Consider the following 20,346-nt stretch of genomic DNA (forward strand, 5'->3'; position numbering starts at 1 on the left):
CACCAGATGAATGCTGACAGGCAGGAATCCTTCTAATTATATGCTCCTGGCCCTGGATGCAAATGGCTGGGTGCTCACGGCGCTGCTCGGTGACTGGCAGCGTGGTGACACCGGGGGCCCACGGCGTCGAGGCCTGTCAGTGGCCCCCTGCTCAATCTGGGGACAAGAGAGCGCCTCACCCGGCTGCCAGGGTGGCTTTGTCAATCACAGGGCGGCCACAACGAAGCGGGACAGATTAGAACCTCCACTGCGGCCCTGACGGAGCTCGTTTGGAGGGCTGTAAATTAGGCTGGTAGATTATGGTGGATAATGAAGCATTATTGAGAGAGATGGCTGGGATCGAGAGTGATCAGGATTTCAAAGGCTTTATCGAGGATATTGTCGCAGAAAAACTGCAGCTAAACTAGCTGCTAGCTAATTAGCGATTTTTTCTGTCAGTGTAACTGTTATCCGCACTGAGGAGAATGCATCAGCAAATGAATCCTGTCAGATGATCAAGCGGAATGTCTGGTTCCTCCTGTCGGTAAACTAGACTCCTCATTCCAAACTGATGTGGGGCTGCTCCTGTGTTGCAGAAAGCTCTTAATCGATCACTGACAGGAGAAGCAGAAAGAGCAGAAGCGGCTAATGAAAGACATAAAGAGGGTTTTAGTGTAGCAGGCAAAAGCAGAGCGGGGAGGAAGATGGCGGCCGAGCTGCTTGACAGTTGACTCTGTTGGATGTGACTTTCACAGTCTGCTGGCAGTTTGTGTGGAAGCCATCACATCTGTGACTCGGAGTTTGATTAATGAGCCTTTCAGCCTGCCTCTGCTGTGTGAGGTGGGGCCGCGGCCTTCTCCTAGGCTTCACTGATTCAACACTCTCACATACGCACACACACGCAACCAAGAGACCACCCACTAATTCAGAGCCCTAACTAAATGAGACTTGTTTTAGGATAAAAGATGTGATGGAGAAACATTTCATCAAGGTTTGTTATATATAGTCAATCCAATGAACATGAATGGGGTTAAAATGACTCAAAAAACATATAAATATATATAGAAATACATATCTACATATATAAGATAGATAAGAAGATATATATTTTTATAGATCTTCTCAATAACATGCTATGCTATGTCAGCTTTCAACATGACAATCTTTGAATTTTTCATCTGCAAAGAAAGACTGAGGTGATGCTTTAACAAGCAGAGTATTTGTTTTTTCCCCTAACACAGCAAAACATGCCAGCCTCCTCAACCTTGACAGCTCTGCTCACCCCTGCACCACAAAACGCTTCAAATCCGCAAGAACAGACAAAGACTGAAGGCAAACAGACTACAATCTTGCAAGACGCAAAAAGGTGGGGCAATAACAATAACACCCCCCAAACACACATAGTGCAATTCTGCCTCTAACTGAGCTGATCAGCGTCTCTGGACAAAGACCCACCATTTTGACACATTTGTTTTTATTTCATTCCCTGGAAAAGGAAAGCTTACCATATGGCCGTCATTTGGAACAGATGGCATTTGCCCAATGGTGAAGTGCGCTGCCTATCACTGCAATTTAAAGCACTCCATTTCAGACCTAGCATCAACTGCCATTCACTCAACAGTTATTTGCCTGGCCCATTGGTACAGCTTACAGAGTGACGACAGTATGAGATTTAAATTCAGGCCCAGGCCACACATTTGAAAATAACTCAAGGGTGTTTTATGCAATGTACAATTTTAGCAAACAAGGACAGCATAACATACACTAAAAGGACACTGAGGTGTGTGTTATACTACAGTTCTTCAGATGATACTAGGAATTCTTAGGAACTCTTTTCTGACAGTGTAAGGAAATCTTAGGAACTGTTTTCCACTATTGATAGGAAATCTTAGGAACGCTTTTCTAACAATATTAGAAAGCCTTGGGAACTCCTTTTCTGACCATGTCAGGAACTCTTAGGGACTCTTTTGTTGCAATGTGGCAAAATCTTAGACACTCTTTCCCAAAAAAGTTAGGAATTCTCTGGAAATCTTTTTCAGACAATGTTAGGCTCTCTTAGGAACTCTTCTCTAATAATGCTAGGAATTTAAGGAATTCTTTTCCAGTAATGTTGAGAAAGAACTCCCTTCTAACACCGTGGCACTATTAGGAACTCTTTTGCAACAATGTTAGGAACTCTTAGGAAATTTTTGGAATGTTAGGAATACTTGGGAATTCTTTTCCAGGAATGTCTCCAAAGTTTAGGAACTCTTTTTTTCTGATATAAGCAACATGCATGAACTCTTTTGCAACAACTTCAGGAACTCATAGGAACTCTTTAGCAAAAATGTTAGGAACTCATAGCAATTTATTTCTGACAAGGTTAGGAAGTCTTAGGAACTATTTTATGCCAACATTAGAAAGTCTTAGCTTTGTTGAACATATACAGAAAAGAAGAGCCACCTCCAGAAAAGAACTGGTTGTATAATGCTGTAATGTTGGTACTTTGCGTATCATGAAACAAAATCAACTTTGTGTCATGGTAACTTCAAGTCAAGATAATAAACAATAAATTGCTTATTTGACAAGCATAATTAGTTTTCTTATGAACCAAATCATATGAAATGCATGCATGTGTATACAACCCGGCTGCAACCCTGCAAAACTAATACTTTAATACGCTGCTAATGTACAGCATGTAAAATAAATGACCATTTCATAGTTTTATGGTTTAAGCTCTCCTCATTCTGAACCTTTATATAAACAGATGATAAAACCTAAACAACATCAGATGAATCTAGATTTATTACTATAAGGTTATGCATGGCAGCTGAAATACTAACTTATTCACTTTCATCAAGCTCATTCAACAAGCTATTCTGATTTTTTTTCCATATAAATTTTGACTTAATACTAAAATACATAATTACTGGTCTACCTTTAGACATGTAGTTTGAACAATGTTAATGGGTGGGTATAAGCATCTGTTACTTGTTAGCCGCATTAACCTGGTCACTTCAGGGCAAAACCAAAGAAGGAAGCACAATGATGATGATGGCATATCAAGTACAATTGAGGAAAGGGGAAAACTTGAGTAAATTTGACTGAGGGGGGATTAATAGAGGCTAAATTTCCCCATAAAGTGTTCTACATAGGTATAAGCTAATGTTCTTGACACTCCATGCGGTGTACTGTATGTTGGCATTTTGGATTCAGACAGAGGATGTGTTTAAGGAGGTGGAATTCTCATGATTTTCATGGGTTTGGGCACTGCAATTTCAAACTGAGAACGAAGTATAAAATGACTCTATGCATAATCCAGATATCACCCCAAACACCTCATGTGAACACAGATCTTTGACAATAGCCATAAACTGTCTATCGCATCTAAAATGGTTTCACCACTGATCCCCATAACTCTGGCTAATGTGTGTGGGTCATGCTGGAGTCTGGGAATTTGCTCCGTTCTTTCCGTCTCTCAGTGTCAGGTGCGAGTCGGGGGAGCCAGAGGCTCCATTAATCAGCCCGCTTCTGCTGAAAAGCTCCATTTGAGAATGATTTATGACACCGCCGGCAGAGACGGCCAAATGACAGGTGACAAAGAAGGACACCCACACCTGTGTAAATCTGCTCTCTCTCTCTCGCTTTCTCTCTCCTTCCATCTGGCTCTGTGTAGCAGTTGGACTGGCACTGAAAGTTTCTCCGAATTAATGAAGTCATCCACTGCAGGGCTTAACAACTTCGACTATAAAAGTCTACAAGTGCCTGCCCCCTAGACTCCACAGCTTACAGTCATAGAGGAATATAAGGTCACAGCTGAGACATTACGAACTGAGCTGGAGTGGGACTGGTATTTAAGGAGAGAGAGAGAGAGAGAGAGAGAGAGAGAGAGAGAGAGAGAGAGAGAGAGAGAGAGGTGGAACAGAGACAGAAAGTTTGAGAGAATGCATTTTACAGAGCAAGAGGTAATGAGAGAGAGGAAGAGAAAGACAGCAAGAAAAGGGAGAAAGTGAAAGCGTAGTGAGAGAGCAAGGAGAGAAGGAAAAAGAATAAAAAGAGAAAGTAACAAAAAAAATGTGTGAGAAGAAGAAAATGGAGGAGAATGAATAAAGAGAGGAGAGATAGGAAGAAAGAGATGAGTGAAAGAAAAAGAGAGTGAAGCGAGAGAAAAAAACAAAGAGAGAGACAGTATGAAAGAATAAGAAAGTGAGGAGAGAGAAAATAAAGAAAAAGAGATGGTATGAAAGCAAAAGAAAGTAAAGAGAAAGAGAGTGAGAGAGAAAGAAATAAAAAGACAAATAAAGTGAGGAGAGAAAGAAAAAATGAAGAGAAAGAGTCAGTATGAAAGAAAAAGAAAGTGAGGACAGAAAAAACAGAGAAAGATCTGGTATGAAAGAAAAAGGAGGTAAAGAGAGAAACAAAGAGAGACAGAGAGAGAGAGAAATATAAAGAAAGACTGTGAAAGAAAAAGAAAATGAGGAGAAATAAAGTGAGGAAAGACAAAAAGAAACAATGAAAAAAGAAGAAAGTGAGGAGAAAAAGAGAGAGAAAGACTGTGAAAGTGACAATGGTATACCACTCTGTCTCTAATGCTGATAGTTGAACGTGTCTCTGGAGGCGGTGGCAGGATGTGTGGGGAGCAATGTTTCATAAACTGAGTCTATTTCAGTCCGGACTGAAATGAAAATGATAGAAATAGATGCAGACTGGGACATCGGTCTGCAGACCTGTCCCTGATATCACTCACTCCAGTCGTACAATTTTCATCACGTGCGTAATCTACATGTGTACAAAGTCTCATGAGAAAACCACACAGAATCTGTACGATTCCCCCACAATGAACACTTCTGACGTCCTCCAAAAAGCATTGGATAGCTGCAAAAACACTGCTCAAAAGTCAAAAAGATGTGCAAAATTCAATTAAAAATTTATCAGTACAGCGATTTTTTATAACAGATGTCGTCACAAAGCAGCTTTACAGAAATCCGGGCCCAAGCCTCTAATGACCAAATCAAGTCAAGGGTGACAGCAGCAGAAAAACTCCCTAAGAGAATGAGGGAGAAACAGTGAGAGGACCCAAGCCTCAAAAGGGAACCCTTCCTCCTCCACTCGACACCAGGTAGCACAACTAAAATGATGAGAGTTAGAAGAGAGTTATGTGCATACGTGAGAGGTGAGAACCTCTCAGCCAATCACAGTCACTGCTTCTAAGTGTTACTCCCCCCATCAAGCAAATGAAAGACTCAGGCTCAAAACTCAAACTCCTCAGGGTGCTAAAACCAGGAGGAAGAAATGCTGCTGGTGCTAAATTAATCAGAACTGTAAAGGTGTTACTAGGGAATGTGTAATTCAGACACCTGCTGTCCTGGTGATCTGAGGGTGGTGCCATTTTCATTTCACCCTGAAACTAACAAAAAGTTTTGGATTTTGGATTTGTCTATGCAGCACATCACATGCACAGCCTAATGTCAAAAGTATTAGTAAGCATCCCTAAGATAGCTTAGCTTCAGCATTAGCTGTAGTGCATTTAGCATTAGCTTTAGCATAAGCTCTAGTGATCACTTGAAAGGGTAGCCCCCAGTCAAGCATACCTCTTGCTTAATAAATGTGACAACATGCCGCTTTAATGTGCAGTGACTAAAAGATTTCTCAGGTTTGATTATTGTAATGTTCTGTAGATCTCTTTTTTTGCTTTCAGTTGGCCTAAATTCATATTATAGCATTACAAGCCTTTGTCAATTCTCAAACATGTATGTCTGTAGTGACTAATAAAGCCAAAAAAATATTTTTAATAGATGTTACGAGTGTTACCAGGTGGTCTCAGCAAGCAGTTTGAAAGACATAGCAACAGTAACTAAGGGAGACTGGACTTTACCAAAGAAAGGGCAAAGAGAATTACTAAATTAAGCTTTTCCTCACAAAAAACATTATATAAGCATGTAATTCCTCTCCAGCTTAAATAACACAGTATGAGAAACAGCAACACAGAGCAAGAGCACATGTCACATGAACGTCTATTGTTCTGGTGTCCCTTTTCATATCCACACATCCAGCCCCAAGAGCTGAAACTGTGAAATTATTTCAGCATGTCTCCAGGGCATGTTCCTCTGTTGAGCCACTATGACTGCTGCCATGATTACAGAAAGTCCACCAATAACATGCTTTTGAAATGCTAGTACTGACTTGTACAGTTGTAAGCATTGTAGCAGTTGTAAGCATTGAACATTCCATACAAAACTGGATGCTAGATACCCAAACATTAGCAATACAAATTCAATATGCAATCTGCAGCATTTCCAATATCTACAATATCCAATATCTTTTCTTTTTCTTTGGTTAGGACATTTGCAAGGTCCTACCCCGGGTTATATATATATATATATATAAATAAATATATATATAAGTAAATATATATATATATATATATATATATATATATATATATATATATATATATTTACTTATTAGGCTGACACATTACTTACTTACATATTAGTGGCATAGTATTAGTTTCATTTATAGTTGCTTTCTAATCATTTATAGTAGTTACAGAATCATTTATAGTAGCTACTGAATCATTTGTAAATGATACTGAATAAATTATAGTACTTATAGAGTCATTTATAGTAGTTACTGAATCATTAATAGTAGCTACTGAATCATTTATAGTAGCTTCTGAATTATTTACAGTCGTTACTAAATTATTTAGCGTTGATACTGAATCATTTATAGTTGTTACTGACTCATTTATAGTTGTTACTGAGTCAGTTATAGTAGTTACTGAATCATTTACGTAGTTACTGAATTATTTATAGTCGTTACTAAATTATTTAGCGTTGATACTGAATCATTTATAGTTGTTACTGACTCATTTATAATACTGAATCATTTTTAGTTTTTACTGAGTCATGTATAATAGTTTCTGAATCATTTATAGCTGTAACTGAATCATTTATAGCTGTTTCTGAACTGTTAATAGTAGTTAGTGGATAATAAGCCTAATGATTTATAGCTTGCAGTTTAGGGGGTTACAATAACAATCTGTACACATAGCACATAAACTGCATGTACCATGTGATCGTATGTCAGTTTCATATATAACACACGGGCAGGATGCATCCTATTCGTGCCTGAAACCAGTGCAAAAAGCCTAGTACATCAGGCCCTCAGTCTTCACTCACTCGCCCATAATCCCACTTCATTCATTACATGCCATAAAACTGCTCCCCATGAACAAAGAGACCTGTAATGAGCCAAGCCACAAAAGCCTTGGACTCCTTTTCTGCAAGAGATTAGACCATATTATATAATATTTACTTCTTCTCTCCCCTCCTCGATCATCCCTCTCTCTCCCCAACCCTCTCTCCCCTCTCTCTCCCTCTTTCTCTCTCTCTCTCAGGAGGCCATGCCAGTCTGCACTCAAAGTTCAGGTTCCTTCATGAATAATCCGGCAGTAATGCCTGTGAGACTGAGCCGAGTGACAGTATCTGCTTTAAACACATGTGCAACAAAGCGGCACAAGGGCGAGCAGGATGCAATACACTCACGTGCGCACGAGCGCACACACTCGCCACCCTTATTAGGAACACCGTCCTTGGCAGACAAGTCGCTTGCCCTTTGTTGGAAGGTGCGTGTAAAAATGAGGGCAGTTTGAAATGGAGCTCATGTAGCTGCTAGACAAGGTGCAAGAGGCCCTTACGGCAGCCTGATAGTCTTCAGCATGACAGCTCAGAATTGAGGTCTGGAGAGAGGGCTCAGCCACCGTCGCCCACAGAGTCACCCCAATGCATAAATATTTATACCCTCAAGAAGCTGAAGAAGAAGAAGAGGAGGAAGAAGAAAAGTGCGCAACCTCAATCAGATGACTTAGGCCACCAGTGACAGTAAATTACTTTACCATCAGGCTGTATAACTTACAACCCACAGGAAAGTATGAGTTGCACTGCACATGCACAATGCACTTGTCTCAAAAGTGGTAGTTACACATAATGCTTCACGGTAGGGCAGTAATGATTAGATGACAAAGTTGATTAGTTCAGTCGCCTATGTCTCTTATAGAAAAAGTGGATATATAAATGCTCCACAATGCTGTAAAGCTCATATGATGAACATGATCATTCCAAAAATTGCGATATGAAGCAGGAAGTGGAGGGGGCGATATGGCTTCTTTCATTTCATTGCACCATAAAAGAAGAAATTTCTTATCGTAGGCATTGAAGAACTTTGAACAGTGGAGGTGCTGTGATATAGGGCGAGGTAAGAGTAAATGGGAGGATGCATACTAGCTTAATTAATTAAGGGGGACCAGTTATGCTTTCATATAGGCTTGATCAATTTTTCAGTCCCTTAAATACAAAAATCAGGACATTTTGCGCTAACCTTCAAAAGATATCATGCTTTTTTATTCAAGAAATTATTCAAGAACCAATAAATTGATTCTTCCCTTTCTCCCAGAGTTCATTTGGACTCTTTCAGCTGGTGGGGCCGTGACTATATTGGCATTGCACAGCATGATCTCAAATAATAGAAATAATTGTGGTAACACTTTATTTGGATAAGCCACTGTAGATGCTTTGTCAATGCTTACCTTGCATCTAACTTACATTCAATTAATTATCTAAATTCAGCTTAACCTTCTCTAACCCTGCTCCTAATCCTAACCCTAACTTAAACTCAACCCAAAAACTAAACCAAACCCTTGTTCAAAACCAATTCCTGGTCCAAATCTTAACTAGGGCTGTGAACATGTTAACGCTCACAATTAATCTGGAAACCTCAACGTGTTATTTTTTTTAACGCAAATTAATCATACTACCAAGTTTGACCCAAATTTCCTCCCGTAATTCCCACATGGATTTACTGAAAGGTGCAAACATAGATAACATGATGACTGAGGAAACGTCCCCTGGTGTGCTGAACACAAAGTTTCGTTTTTAAAAGCTTCCAGGTGGAAGTTTAGATAAAACTAAACTTCCATCTGGAACCGGATGGAAGGTCACCACTATAGGAACAGATAGCGCTCACAATTTGATCGCGGCAGCAAGGAATCTGCCATCTGAGCATATGTCCTGTTCAGCGCACATTATACAGAGGGTAATCACAGTGGCTTTCCATAACAAAGAGTTTGTCTATGTTTTAGCCAAGTGCTGTAAAATAGTTGGACATTTCAAACACAGTCCGGCGAACACAGCAGAGCTGAAAGTTCAGCAAGCCTCTCATGGTCAAGAGGAAACACTCATCCAGGATGTACCTAAAGGCTGGAATTCAATTCTCGAAATGATAAAGTGGGTCCAACACAACAAAGACACACTGAAGGCAACGCTGGCACAGCAGAAGCACCTTTTCACTGCCATACAAATCATGAATTCTTTTATTTGTTTTATCTCTCCCAAAAATACAAGTACATACTGTTTAAACTTCACAATTAACCATGATTAATCAACCTATTATTGTGATTAATTTGATTAATTTTTTTAATCAATTGACACCACTAATCTTAACCCTAACACTGTTGAAAATCAATTGAGTTTCACAAGACAATTTCTTAACAATTTGAAAGTCTGTAGATAATCTACAGGAGGCTATTCAAATAAAGAGACCATAACCGTCAGCTGCTGACCCACAGAGCCTGTTTACACCTTGCATTCTCAAGATCATATGTGGATATACTTTGGTTGGGTTTCATTTATATTTTCACTAAAATGCATTCCGTTTGACCATATAAGATCTGATTTTACTTTTCCCACGTAAAAAGCACATCAACACGCTTTACTTTTGTTTATATATTTTTTTTTCCCTGTTGCGATATCATAGTCGACAAGTTTGGCTTGGATGCTTTCATCAGCTGAGAGAGTAAAAAGCCTCTTGATTTAGGGAAATCACCAGGCTTGAGTATCGTCCATCTTTTGTTTCGTTGTTTATCCCTTCATCCTACTAGTCAGCACTTGGCAGAGCTTTTCCATTCACGTAATTGTATATGGATTACAAAAACGCATTCCATTTACAGTTCTATTAAACTCGTTTGAGGTCGGTCTCTGACCACGTCCAAATGTAGTTTGAGTGATCTGATTATACAATGCGTACGGGGGTGTACATCTAGATTTTCATGTGGTCAAGTGATCCGAACTTGATCCAACTACTGAAATTGCATGTTGATGCAAGATGTAAACAGCCCCATGCAGTCAATTAGTCATAGAAGAAAGTGGTTACTGGAAAAAGTTAGTGCACAAAACCTAACAAAAAGGGTTTCATAATGTTCTGTAATGTTTATATTATGTATGTGGGCATTCTGACATGGAAGTCAGAGGAAATGGCAAAAGGTGCAAGTGTTAATCAATCATGTAATATTTCATGGATTAACAGATTATAGAAATTTTATCATTGATTCTCTAATTCACATACATAATGATCCAGTCTTATCTCCACCCCCTTTACTTGCTCTTTACCCCCTTTTCCCTCTCTTGTAAGCCCCCAACTTTATCCACAGAAACAGACACTCCATCACTAAGAGAGCAGGCAGAGAGAAGGATGAACATACTGAAACCTCCAGCTGTGGAGATACACTAACATCTGAAAGTTGTCCAAGTTGTGCTGTAGTGGGGAGGGGGAGGTAGGGCAGGTAAGCACACTGACCACCACACCACTGCCATGGGGCATCTACAGGCCTTTGGCTCAATGTATCCACAAGACATTCATAAGACATTTCGCTATCAATCACTGGGGCAAGATCACTGATAGCCGACCATTTGCAGTCTTGGGTTATTCAAAGGTTACTCTAACTACAGATTGGTGTGGTTAAAATATTGAATATCCAAACTCCTCTCAACTTACTGAAATGCATATTTGAACAAGCCAGGGCATCATTTTTAAAACATGTATTATCTAGGACATGCACAGTTACCACCTTGATAACACACTGACACATTAATAGCAAATTTATACATTGTTAACGCCACTTTTTTAAAATGCAGTTAACGCATTTTCCTAGTTTTACCTTTTGAAACATCTGTAGTAGTGCAGGCTGAAGCCCAGTTGTATGGACACTGTATGTTGCTATGACAGAAGTCATGACTACAGCCCTCTTGTTTAAAAAGCTTTTAAACTGATGATACTACCACCTTCGGCAGACTACACTGAACAGTGCTTGCAGGAGAGCTTTGGATAAATGAACAAGCAGTAAACTAACTAAAGCAAAAGCAAAGCAGAAAACAACAGTTCCCCTTGAGATTTTCCACTGTAACAAGAACCCACAAGCTGTATAAATGAGGTAGGCTGCATTTCTCGGCCACTACGTGATAGCAGTCCGTTCCAAAGTGAAGAACCTTCGTATACAGCCTAGACATGCAGCCTACATTCTAAGTGATTTCAAGGGCACATCAGATGTATCCTTCCAAGCCTTCAGTTACCCACAGTTCTCTGTGCACAAACGACATGAAAGACGTCTTTTTGGCCAAACCAATGCAGTGCAATGGATCTTTTGTTCTGATTCCGCCCCCTGACTGTGACTGGTCCACTGCACAAAGAGTTTGCTTTAAGTATACTTATGACAGAATGCTTGATGGTAGTTTGGTTTTGTTTAGTTCTTGTGTTGTTTAAAGAACTGCCAGCTTAAGTGAACTAGTGACATTTAAGCAGAGCTACAAATGGAAATATTTCAAGCCAAAAGATGACAAATTTAACAGTGTAAGTCAGTGCAACCTCAGGTGACTGCACTGTAAGTCAACCAGTAGATAGGAGATAATTTGCATACACCTACAATGAAAAGATAAATCAACGAATAAACTTAACAGTCAGGCATAGATCACCTTTTATGCTACCTACACACAGTCAACGAATGTCATACCCTGTGTTTTCATTTTTTATTCATAACAATATAAAAACTGTTGTTGGATATTCAAATCATATTCATTAAAAATGTGGACATTTAAAAAGCAAAACTTGTTAAAATGCTTAAGGCTAATTACACCATTTCTTTGGTACAGGCAAAACAAACCAGACCAGGTTATCTAAAAGAGTGTGAGCTGTAAGTAACTAACTACGAGCCAACCATACAGTCTCCTTCACACTTAGCAAAAGTGCTTGACACACAAGTCAGGTTCCATTTGCAACTTGGCTCTAGAAATGGCAAACTCTTCAATATGTCCTTTGAGGAAGCTCAAAGAGTATCTGATTTTAAATCCAACTCCAAAACTTCTTTTGGTGCTCCCCAATGGAGGAGCACTTTCTACTGCTCTCTTTGAGCGGAGGGCGCATGCTGGGAATTCGTCATAAAGAGAGAAAAAAGACAAAACTCACATACACAGCTGGAAACAGACGAAAAGGTCACACAAGATACAACTGTGATCCTCAATACACACACACACACACACACACACACACACACACACACACACAAACACAGACACATTCCCAAAAGGCATTTCTTCATGCCGACAACATATTCATTTACAAAGGAGGAACATGGAGGGACATGACAGGATGCAGGTCCAGAGTATGTACATAGAGAGTGACACAGACAACAGACAGAAAGAAAAAGAGAGAGAGAGTGAGAGAGAGCGTGTGAGTCACTGAGTCACTGTGTGAGTGAGAGAGAGAGAGAGAGAGAGAGAGAGAAAGAGAGAGAGAGTGAGAGAGAGTGTGTGAGTCACTGAGTCACTGTGTGAGTGAGAGAGAGAGAGAGAAAGAGAGAGAAAGGCAGACAGAAAGAAAGAAAAAGAGAGGCAATAGTGTGAAAGAGGGCAATGGAAAGTAAGAGGAAGAAAAAGAGAGAGGGGAGAGAGAGAGAGAGAGAGTCACTGAGTCACTGTGTGAGTGAGAGAGAGAGAGAAAGAGAGAGAAAGACAGACAGACAGAGAGAGGCAACAGTGTAAAAGAGGGCAATGGAAAGTAAGAGGAATAAAAAACAGAGAGGGGGAGAGAGAGAGAGAGAGAGAGAGAGAGAGACAGTAATATGTGTGAGAAAGAGTGATAGAAAGTGAAAGAGAATAAAACAGAATGATAGAAAACTGAAAAGTGAGGGAGAGAGAGAATGAGAGAGAGGGAGACAGAGAATGAAAGAGGTGAGGCAGAGTAAGACAGAATGAAAGAGAAATATAGTAAGTGTGAAAGGGAGATTGAAAGGGAAAGTCCAAGAATGAGAGGCTGAAAAGAAAGACGGAGTGAGAGAAAAAGATAGAAGGACAGAGAGCATGGAAAAGAGAGAGACAGTAGTAAGTGTGAGAGAGAGTGATAGAAAGTAAAAGAGGTGAGGGAGAGTAGGACATAATGGCAGAGAGATATAGTAAGAGAGAGAGAGTAAGAGAGAGAATGAAAGACAGATTGAAAAGGGAGAGTCAAAGAAAGAGACAGAGTTAGAGAGAAAGAGAGAGAAAGAGAAAGAGAAGGAAAGAGCGTGATGGAAAGTAAGAGGGGAAGACATCAAGAAAGAGAGAGAGAGTGAAATACAGAGAGAGAGAGCAAGAGAGAGAACAAACAAGAGAAAAGAAAAAGAGAGAGAGTAAAAGAGAAAGAGAGAATGGGTGTGATAGAGAGACAGAGGGAGAGAGAGTGAAAGAGAGAGACATTCACTCTCCACACACATCATCCTCTGCTGTTACCTGTTAGCGAGCAGCACTCTGAAGGTCACCTGACTCAGTCTCTGATTGGACGGCAGCAGTTGGGCCCAGTCCCACTCCCTCTCACTCAAAGCTGACTGTTGACAAACGAGCATTGAGTATTGTTATTATTAATCAGCGTTAATACGATCAGAAAATTACTGCTCCAGCTGGGCCGGACTAACTAAGAAGGAGGGGGTCCCGGATGAGACCCCCCCGACAGAATCTATCTATCATGTCTGCACAAGAAGGTTTTTATTCCAATAAGACAGCAATTAATTTATAAATCCATTTGGGGAGGGATGTAGCCATCATTTATAAAAAGATAAATCAATTTTGCGAGAGGAGTCGTTATTCTTCTAGCTGTTGTTCATGGCAAGCTGCCCGGTGCTTTCGTTCTTTTTTCCCTCCGTTTTCCCAGCAAGCATGGGTAGATTGGCCCTTTGTTAGGAGGCAAATAAAAATCCGATTGCTTTGATTGCCAAAATGTCACTCTTAACTTCAGGCAGAGTTTTTATCGACGAAAGGAGAAGAACGCTACGGCCCCTCCTCCTCCCCTCCTCGGCTGATTGATGGATCGTCATTTGTTTTTTTTTTCTCCCTTCTTCTTCTCCTTCTTCTTCTCTCCATTTGATTTGACAAACAGCACAGCCACCTGAAGCCGGGAAGGCTTTTTAATCATCCTCTTAATAGGGTGCTTTATGCAAAGCAATGCAAACGCTTGTGATAAGCAGAAAAGGATTACGAGTGCTCGAGCTAGCGCAGAACAATAGCTGAAGTATTAGCCTTTAGGCTTAGGAAACGCACAAAAAACCTCAGCGCAGACAAAAAGAGAATGAAAGCGTCAAGTTCTTCTCCTATAGATGTCTTTCACTTATTGACCTTCAAGGCAACGTCTCATGACACAAGTGCAGAAATCTCCCGCCTTCAATCCAAAGCCCAAAGAAGTTCAAGGAGACAAAGATATCTCGTAATTAAACCTTCAATATATGACGTCTTCCACGCACCACGGGGGACGTGGGTTTGTTATTTTTTTATTTATTTAATTCACAGCCATATCGTACTTGATGAGTTCACCTTTTCAAGCATTTTCAAAAGTTTCTCCTCTCTTTGCTTTTTGTTTTAACCTCTTTTTTTTCTCCAGCGTTTCAGCTTTGTCTCCCCTTCACACTTAAAATATTGCTGTGGGACCAGGCGACCTATGGAGAATTGGGGGAGTTCATCCCAGAAAAGCACTTTAAAGCCTCTCGGTTCCTCTCCGTCGTTCACCTTGCCAGCTCCGCTCTGGTGGCCTTGACGAAAAGCTACACACGCTCGCTCGAGCAGAAAGAAAAAAAAAAGAAGCAAGAAATAGTTCATGGCATAAATGAACTGCTTTAAATAAAAGTTGAAGTCAATGACACACCAGACAAATGACATGTATTTAAAGAGTCAAGAGGGGGAAAAAAGTCTCTGCATGATGTGAACTGTAGGAAGACGGTGAGATATACACTGTATGTCCAAAAGTATCCAGACCTACTTTCAGGTGCACCAATTACAGACACAGGTGCTAGCAGAATGGGACGCTCATTATAACCATTGGTTCAACTGATTTACCCCATTTCTGTATTTTATTGTTTTGTACTAACATTGTTTGCTATCCAGTGCTGACCAGAGGAGGATGGGTTGAGAGTTGTTTCCTCTCAAGATTTCTTCCTCTTGCTCTTAGGGAGTTTTTCCTTGCCACTGTTGCCATTGACTTACTCATAGGGGCTTGGACCCGGATTTTTCTGTAAAACTGCTTTGTGACAGCACTTGTTGTAAAAAATAAACTTTGACTTGACTTGCCTCAACTCTGGAGCAGCCACACATGAGCCGAAGGTCACCATGTCTTTATGCCTAGAGGGGCATAAAGCCGGCTAGCGCTGGGCTGTGGGGTAGTGGGGCTGTGTTCTCTGCACAGTAAAAAATGAGTCAGCTCAACATAAAATTATAAATTGACTGATTACACAGCTTTTCTTGAGTTAACTTAAGTACACTAGAGTTCACTCAACTTAAACTTCTTAGTTTAGTCAAAAGTTCTCATAACTCTCATTTACTTTAGTTGTGCATCCCAGTCAGGTAAACAACGGAGAATGCATGTTTTTTACTCAATCCCCCATTAGCTAGGACTCTTTCCATCAGGCACAAGGCATTTTTCCTCTCCCAGTCATATACTACTATGGCTTCGTTGGGGTTCAAACTCACAACCTCCTGGTGGGATAAATGTTTAGTCTGTTGCACCACTTGCACATTTTTGAAATTACTCAGATTCCTGTGTCCTTAAATGTAACTTGTGTAGTAACTTGTAGTGCAATGGTCTAAGAACTCATCCCAACATGAGGACAATGTGAGTTTGACATCTCACACTTGTCTATACTAGAAGCCAAAGAGGAGAACATGGCTGGTGTGTCTATTGTGCGATAGAAAGAGCAAAAACAAAATCTTTATTGTTTACTTAACTGAAAAAGCATAATTTAAGAAGAACCTCTGACTAAACTAAGAAGTTTGGATAAAATCTGGTGCTCTTGAGTTGAGGTAACTCAAGAACAGCAGTGTAATCAGTTACCTTATCATTTTAAGTCGAGCTAACTTCTCATGTCTTTCAGTTTGGAGCGAAGGGGCTACATCCAGCACCTCTGGAATGAGTTGAAGTTTGAGATCCAGAACTAATCACCCAACATCAGTACCTGACCGCACTAATGCTTTTGTGGCTAAATGCTCAACCATCTCACACTGCATTCGCGTTAGCAGGTGGCAGAGCAAACAGTAGTTTCCTATGGATGTAGGCAAATTATAACAGCAATTTATCAACAACAAGATCTAGTTGAGATTTTTTCTTTTGTTCAACTTTATGGCTCCAAAAATTCCAATAGTAGGCACAGTGCTTTGAGGTCCCCAGCTTTAAGTCTCTGAACTTTGTTCCCACCAGTATTTTGTTCTTATTCCCAATGGTTTCACTCAAAAAATGGAAGAGAGACTTATAAAATTGTAAATTTAAAATCATGGTTTACATTTTAAACTGAGTAACAGCAAGTGCACAGTCGTATGAAAAACCTTGTGCGTCCTTGGTCAAATGACAAGTTTTGCTGATTTTCTAAGTGAACATAATGCAAACTTACTGCGTATTTGCTGAATTTAACATATATGAAAATGCATACATAATGTGACCTGTGGAAAAGTTCACGTTAGCATCCAGATGCCTCCGATTGTGAACTCAAAAGGAGTAAGTAATGAGTAAGAAGCATCAGCCCTGATGTCACTATTTCTCCTTGCTTTCAGAAGAAATGTAGGATGAGCAGAAGACTGTGAGTCTTTTGGACACCAACCTGATCAAACTTAGCATGGCCAATGTGGTCGAAGTAATACAGCGGGTTGAAAGGACGTGGTAGACCACTTTGTGAGCTGACCGCTGAGGAGAACTGAACTGAAGAAAGCCCTTCGGGAAATGATGTACTGGGGTCTTCAGCAGAGGCTAACTTAGATCTTAACAAACCCTGCAAAAGACAGAGGGGGGACGAGGTGAGGAAGAGAGAGAGAAACAGAGAGAGACAAAGAGAGCGACAGACAGAGTCAGACAGAGATAGAGCAAGAGAGAGAGAGACAAACAAAGAGACACAGAGAGAGAGAGACAGAGACAGAGCAAGAGAGAGAGACAAACAGTGACACAGATAGAGACAGAGAGAGAGATGGAGAAAGAGGGAAACAGAGAGACACAGAGAAAGAGGTAGAGAAAGACAGCGAGAGAGAGATTAAGACAGAGACAGAGAAAGAGACAGACGGAGAGACAGACAGAATGAAAGAGACAGAGACAGAGACAGACAGAATGAGAGAGAGATAGAGACAGAGACAGAGAGGGAGAAAGAGAGAGACAGACAGAGAGAGAGAGTAAAAATAACTCTCCTCTTTAAAAAAAATCATAGCTGTAAAGTTTGGATGGTGGGAAGGACAAAGATATCAAAGTTCACCCAAACCTGGATTAGTCTAGACATACATTATTATTAGACTACATTTGAAAACTACCCATTAAACGGTAAAATTAAACAGGAATCTCTATAGGCCTATTGAACACACCAGTGGACAAATGAGTACATCTCTACAATTATTACATATCCAATTTTGGACATAATGGACATTTCTTTTCTCTCTATTCCCTAAGTAATTGGCCTGACAATGGTAGAAATTAATCAGTCTATCTAGAATAGGATTTGGAAACAGGACATTTGAAGAGGACAGAGATATGTATAGATGTGACACAAAGAAACACGTCACTCAAGAACTGAAATAAAACTTTAGCGAATCCTGTTTCTGAACCAGTGCACCATTCACAAAGATGTACTGCCTGCTCAGATACCATGAAGAGAAGGATTTGGAGTGCTGTTTTTAGGCTGGGGGGACCTCAAAACTGTGCTTATTCTCAACAATGTCTAATCTATGAGACATCTGTAGGATGCTTTAGGAGATTTAGTATTCTCAGAGGTGTCTGAGGCTGTAGTAATTGAGCCACATAGGAAAGATGTTCATTTATGGAACACAATTTCCTGGAACACCAATAGTAATTTGCAATCTCTTTTCATTAATAATATGATGCCAAATTATTTTCAATGAAGGTAATCAAGAATGAGAGCTCTGCACACTGCCTGTATATTGGAGCTGTTATAAGAAAAAGAGGAAAGAAATCATTCATGTACACTACCATTCAAAAACTTGAAATCATGTGGATGGCGGTATGGTAAACCCCCTGTTTTAATCCACCTGATATAACTTATCAGCTAATAAGAAAGCCTCTCCTTGGGTGAAACAGGTGGGTTGGAATGGGGACACCACTAGAAAAGAAAGAGTAGGGGGTTCTCCTGGACCAGAGTTGAGTCTATTTTTGCCTCCTGAGCTTGTGCTTTTGTCCAGAAACAAGCCTTCTATTGCAGGCCGCTCAGTTCGCCCGGGGCGCTCCGCCACCCTAATTGCTTGGTGAAAAACGGCGCAGGCCCACCTCATTGAGCTGGATGGTGTGATGGATCTGCCGCAGGTTCTGGATGCCACCTGCTCCCTGGCACAGCGCCAACGATTCCGGCCACATTTTCTGCTCAGGCGGTTCCACGGGCCCACCTCTCTCCTGCACTACACCACTCTCCACCCGCTCAAACACACTGATGGGGTGAGAGAGAGAGAGAGAGAGAGAGAGAGAGAGAGAGAGAGAGAGAGAAAGAGAGAGGGAGAGAGAGTGACTACGATCCATGTTCCCTACTTATACAGTATGAGGAATACGTCCCAACAAATAGCTATCAGATGGGTATTGCAAGGACAATTTAACAGTGTAACCAAGGCTGAAATGTTTGCATGTTGCCTGTGACTAAAGCAACACTTTTTCGCATCTTCTATCGTGACACTTCTCTGTTGACAGCATTTAGAGAAAAGATGGGAATTCAGCACTAAAGGTTAGCATAAACCTCAAGGTCTAATGCTAGTTTTCAGTGTCATGCAAATGTCTCAGCACATGTCAAGCGAAAAAAAAACATTCCTCCTGGCACAGTTGCTGTCATTGTTCTTCTTCTTCTTCTTTTTTTTGGGAAACATTTATGAAAAAGATGGCAAAAGGAAGAAAGTAACAGGTAAAAAAAATAATAAAAAGATGCAAGAAAAGCTAGCCGAAGTCTGCGTTAAAGGTTTACCGGGCTAGCACCATAAACCTCAAGTTCCAGCAATGGTTTTCACCATCTTACAAGTGTCTCAGCACGCATCAAGCCAAAAAAAATTGATACCTTTTATTTTGGCACAGCTGCTGTCATTGTTTTCCCCCCTCCCCTTCTCCGTCTTTGAGTAGTTTTTTTTAACATTTACAAAAAAGATGGGTACAGAGAGAAAGCAGAAGGCCAAGAAGGAGGAAACAAAGCTAGCTAGCATGTGTGACAAAGGCTTAACGAGCTAGCACCAAAAACCTCAAGGTCTAATGCTAGCTTTCAGTTTCACGCTAGTGGACATCTTCTTCCTGGCACACCTGCTGACATTGTTTTTTATTTTTTCTTTGTTATTTTATAATTACAAAAAAGATGGAAACAGAAACAGAAAGGGAGGCTGAAAAAAAGCTAGCAAGAAAGAGTGACAATTGGCTAACACCATAAACCTCGAAGTAGCTTTCAGCCTCATGCAAGTGTTTCACCACACTTTTTCTCAGCACGCCTGCTCTCAATGTTTTTGATATCTTTTCTCCCACCCCTGCACGCTTTTTCTGTGTTTTCTTCATATTTTAACATCTACACAAAAGACATAAGATAGAAAAGAGAGAAAGCGAGGGTCCAAAAAAGAACCCAAGGAGCTAGGTAGCATTTACAAGAAAGGGTTAGCGAGCTAGTATAAATCTAAGTTCGAATGATAACATTCAGTTTTATGCAAGGGTGTCAGTGCTTATCAAAGAAAAAATAGATTTCTTTTATATTTAAGAAAAATAGGCAAAAAAGCTACCAACAACATGCAAAAAGGGTTATAAGGTTAGCATCATAATCTTCAAGATCTAATGTTTCATGTGCATGCCTACCCAAAAAAATGGACACCTTGCTTCTTAATTTTTGTTTAATTTTTCCTTTTTTTAATTATATTATTTTTACGTTATAGTTCATTTATAGAAAAACAGTGACAGAGACAAAGTAGGAGGCAAAAAAGGAGGCAAAACAGTTTGCAAGAGTGATATAAGAGCAATATAAGCCTCAAGGTCAAGTGGCAGCTTCCAGTTTCATGCAAGTGTCTCATTGCACATTAATATCTCAGTCAAGCTAAAAAATTG

The 20,346-nt window shown here is 40.3% G+C and overlaps 1 protein-coding gene across 1 annotated transcript in view; it reads right to left on the bottom strand.

Moving 5' to 3' along the window:
* The window catches only part of kiaa0825 (KIAA0825 ortholog), a 173,924-nt gene that overhangs the window by 76,988 nt on the left and 76,590 nt on the right, over positions 1 to 20,346 (bottom strand). Inside the window, exons 17-19 of the mRNA XM_036598839.1 lie at positions 18,559 to 18,715; positions 16,898 to 17,065; positions 13,554 to 13,648 (exon numbers count right to left, since the gene is read on the bottom strand). Of these exons, the coding sequence (XP_036454732.1) occupies positions 13,554 to 13,648; positions 16,898 to 17,065; positions 18,559 to 18,715 (420 nt within the window). The remainder of the gene's footprint in view (positions 1 to 13,553; positions 13,649 to 16,897; positions 17,066 to 18,558; positions 18,716 to 20,346) is intronic.

This window comes from Colossoma macropomum, unplaced genomic scaffold, assembly GCF_904425465.1.
Source record: "Colossoma macropomum unplaced genomic scaffold, Colossoma_macropomum, whole genome shotgun sequence".
In the NCBI taxonomy this organism is placed as follows: Eukaryota; Metazoa; Chordata; class Actinopteri; order Characiformes; family Serrasalmidae; genus Colossoma; species Colossoma macropomum.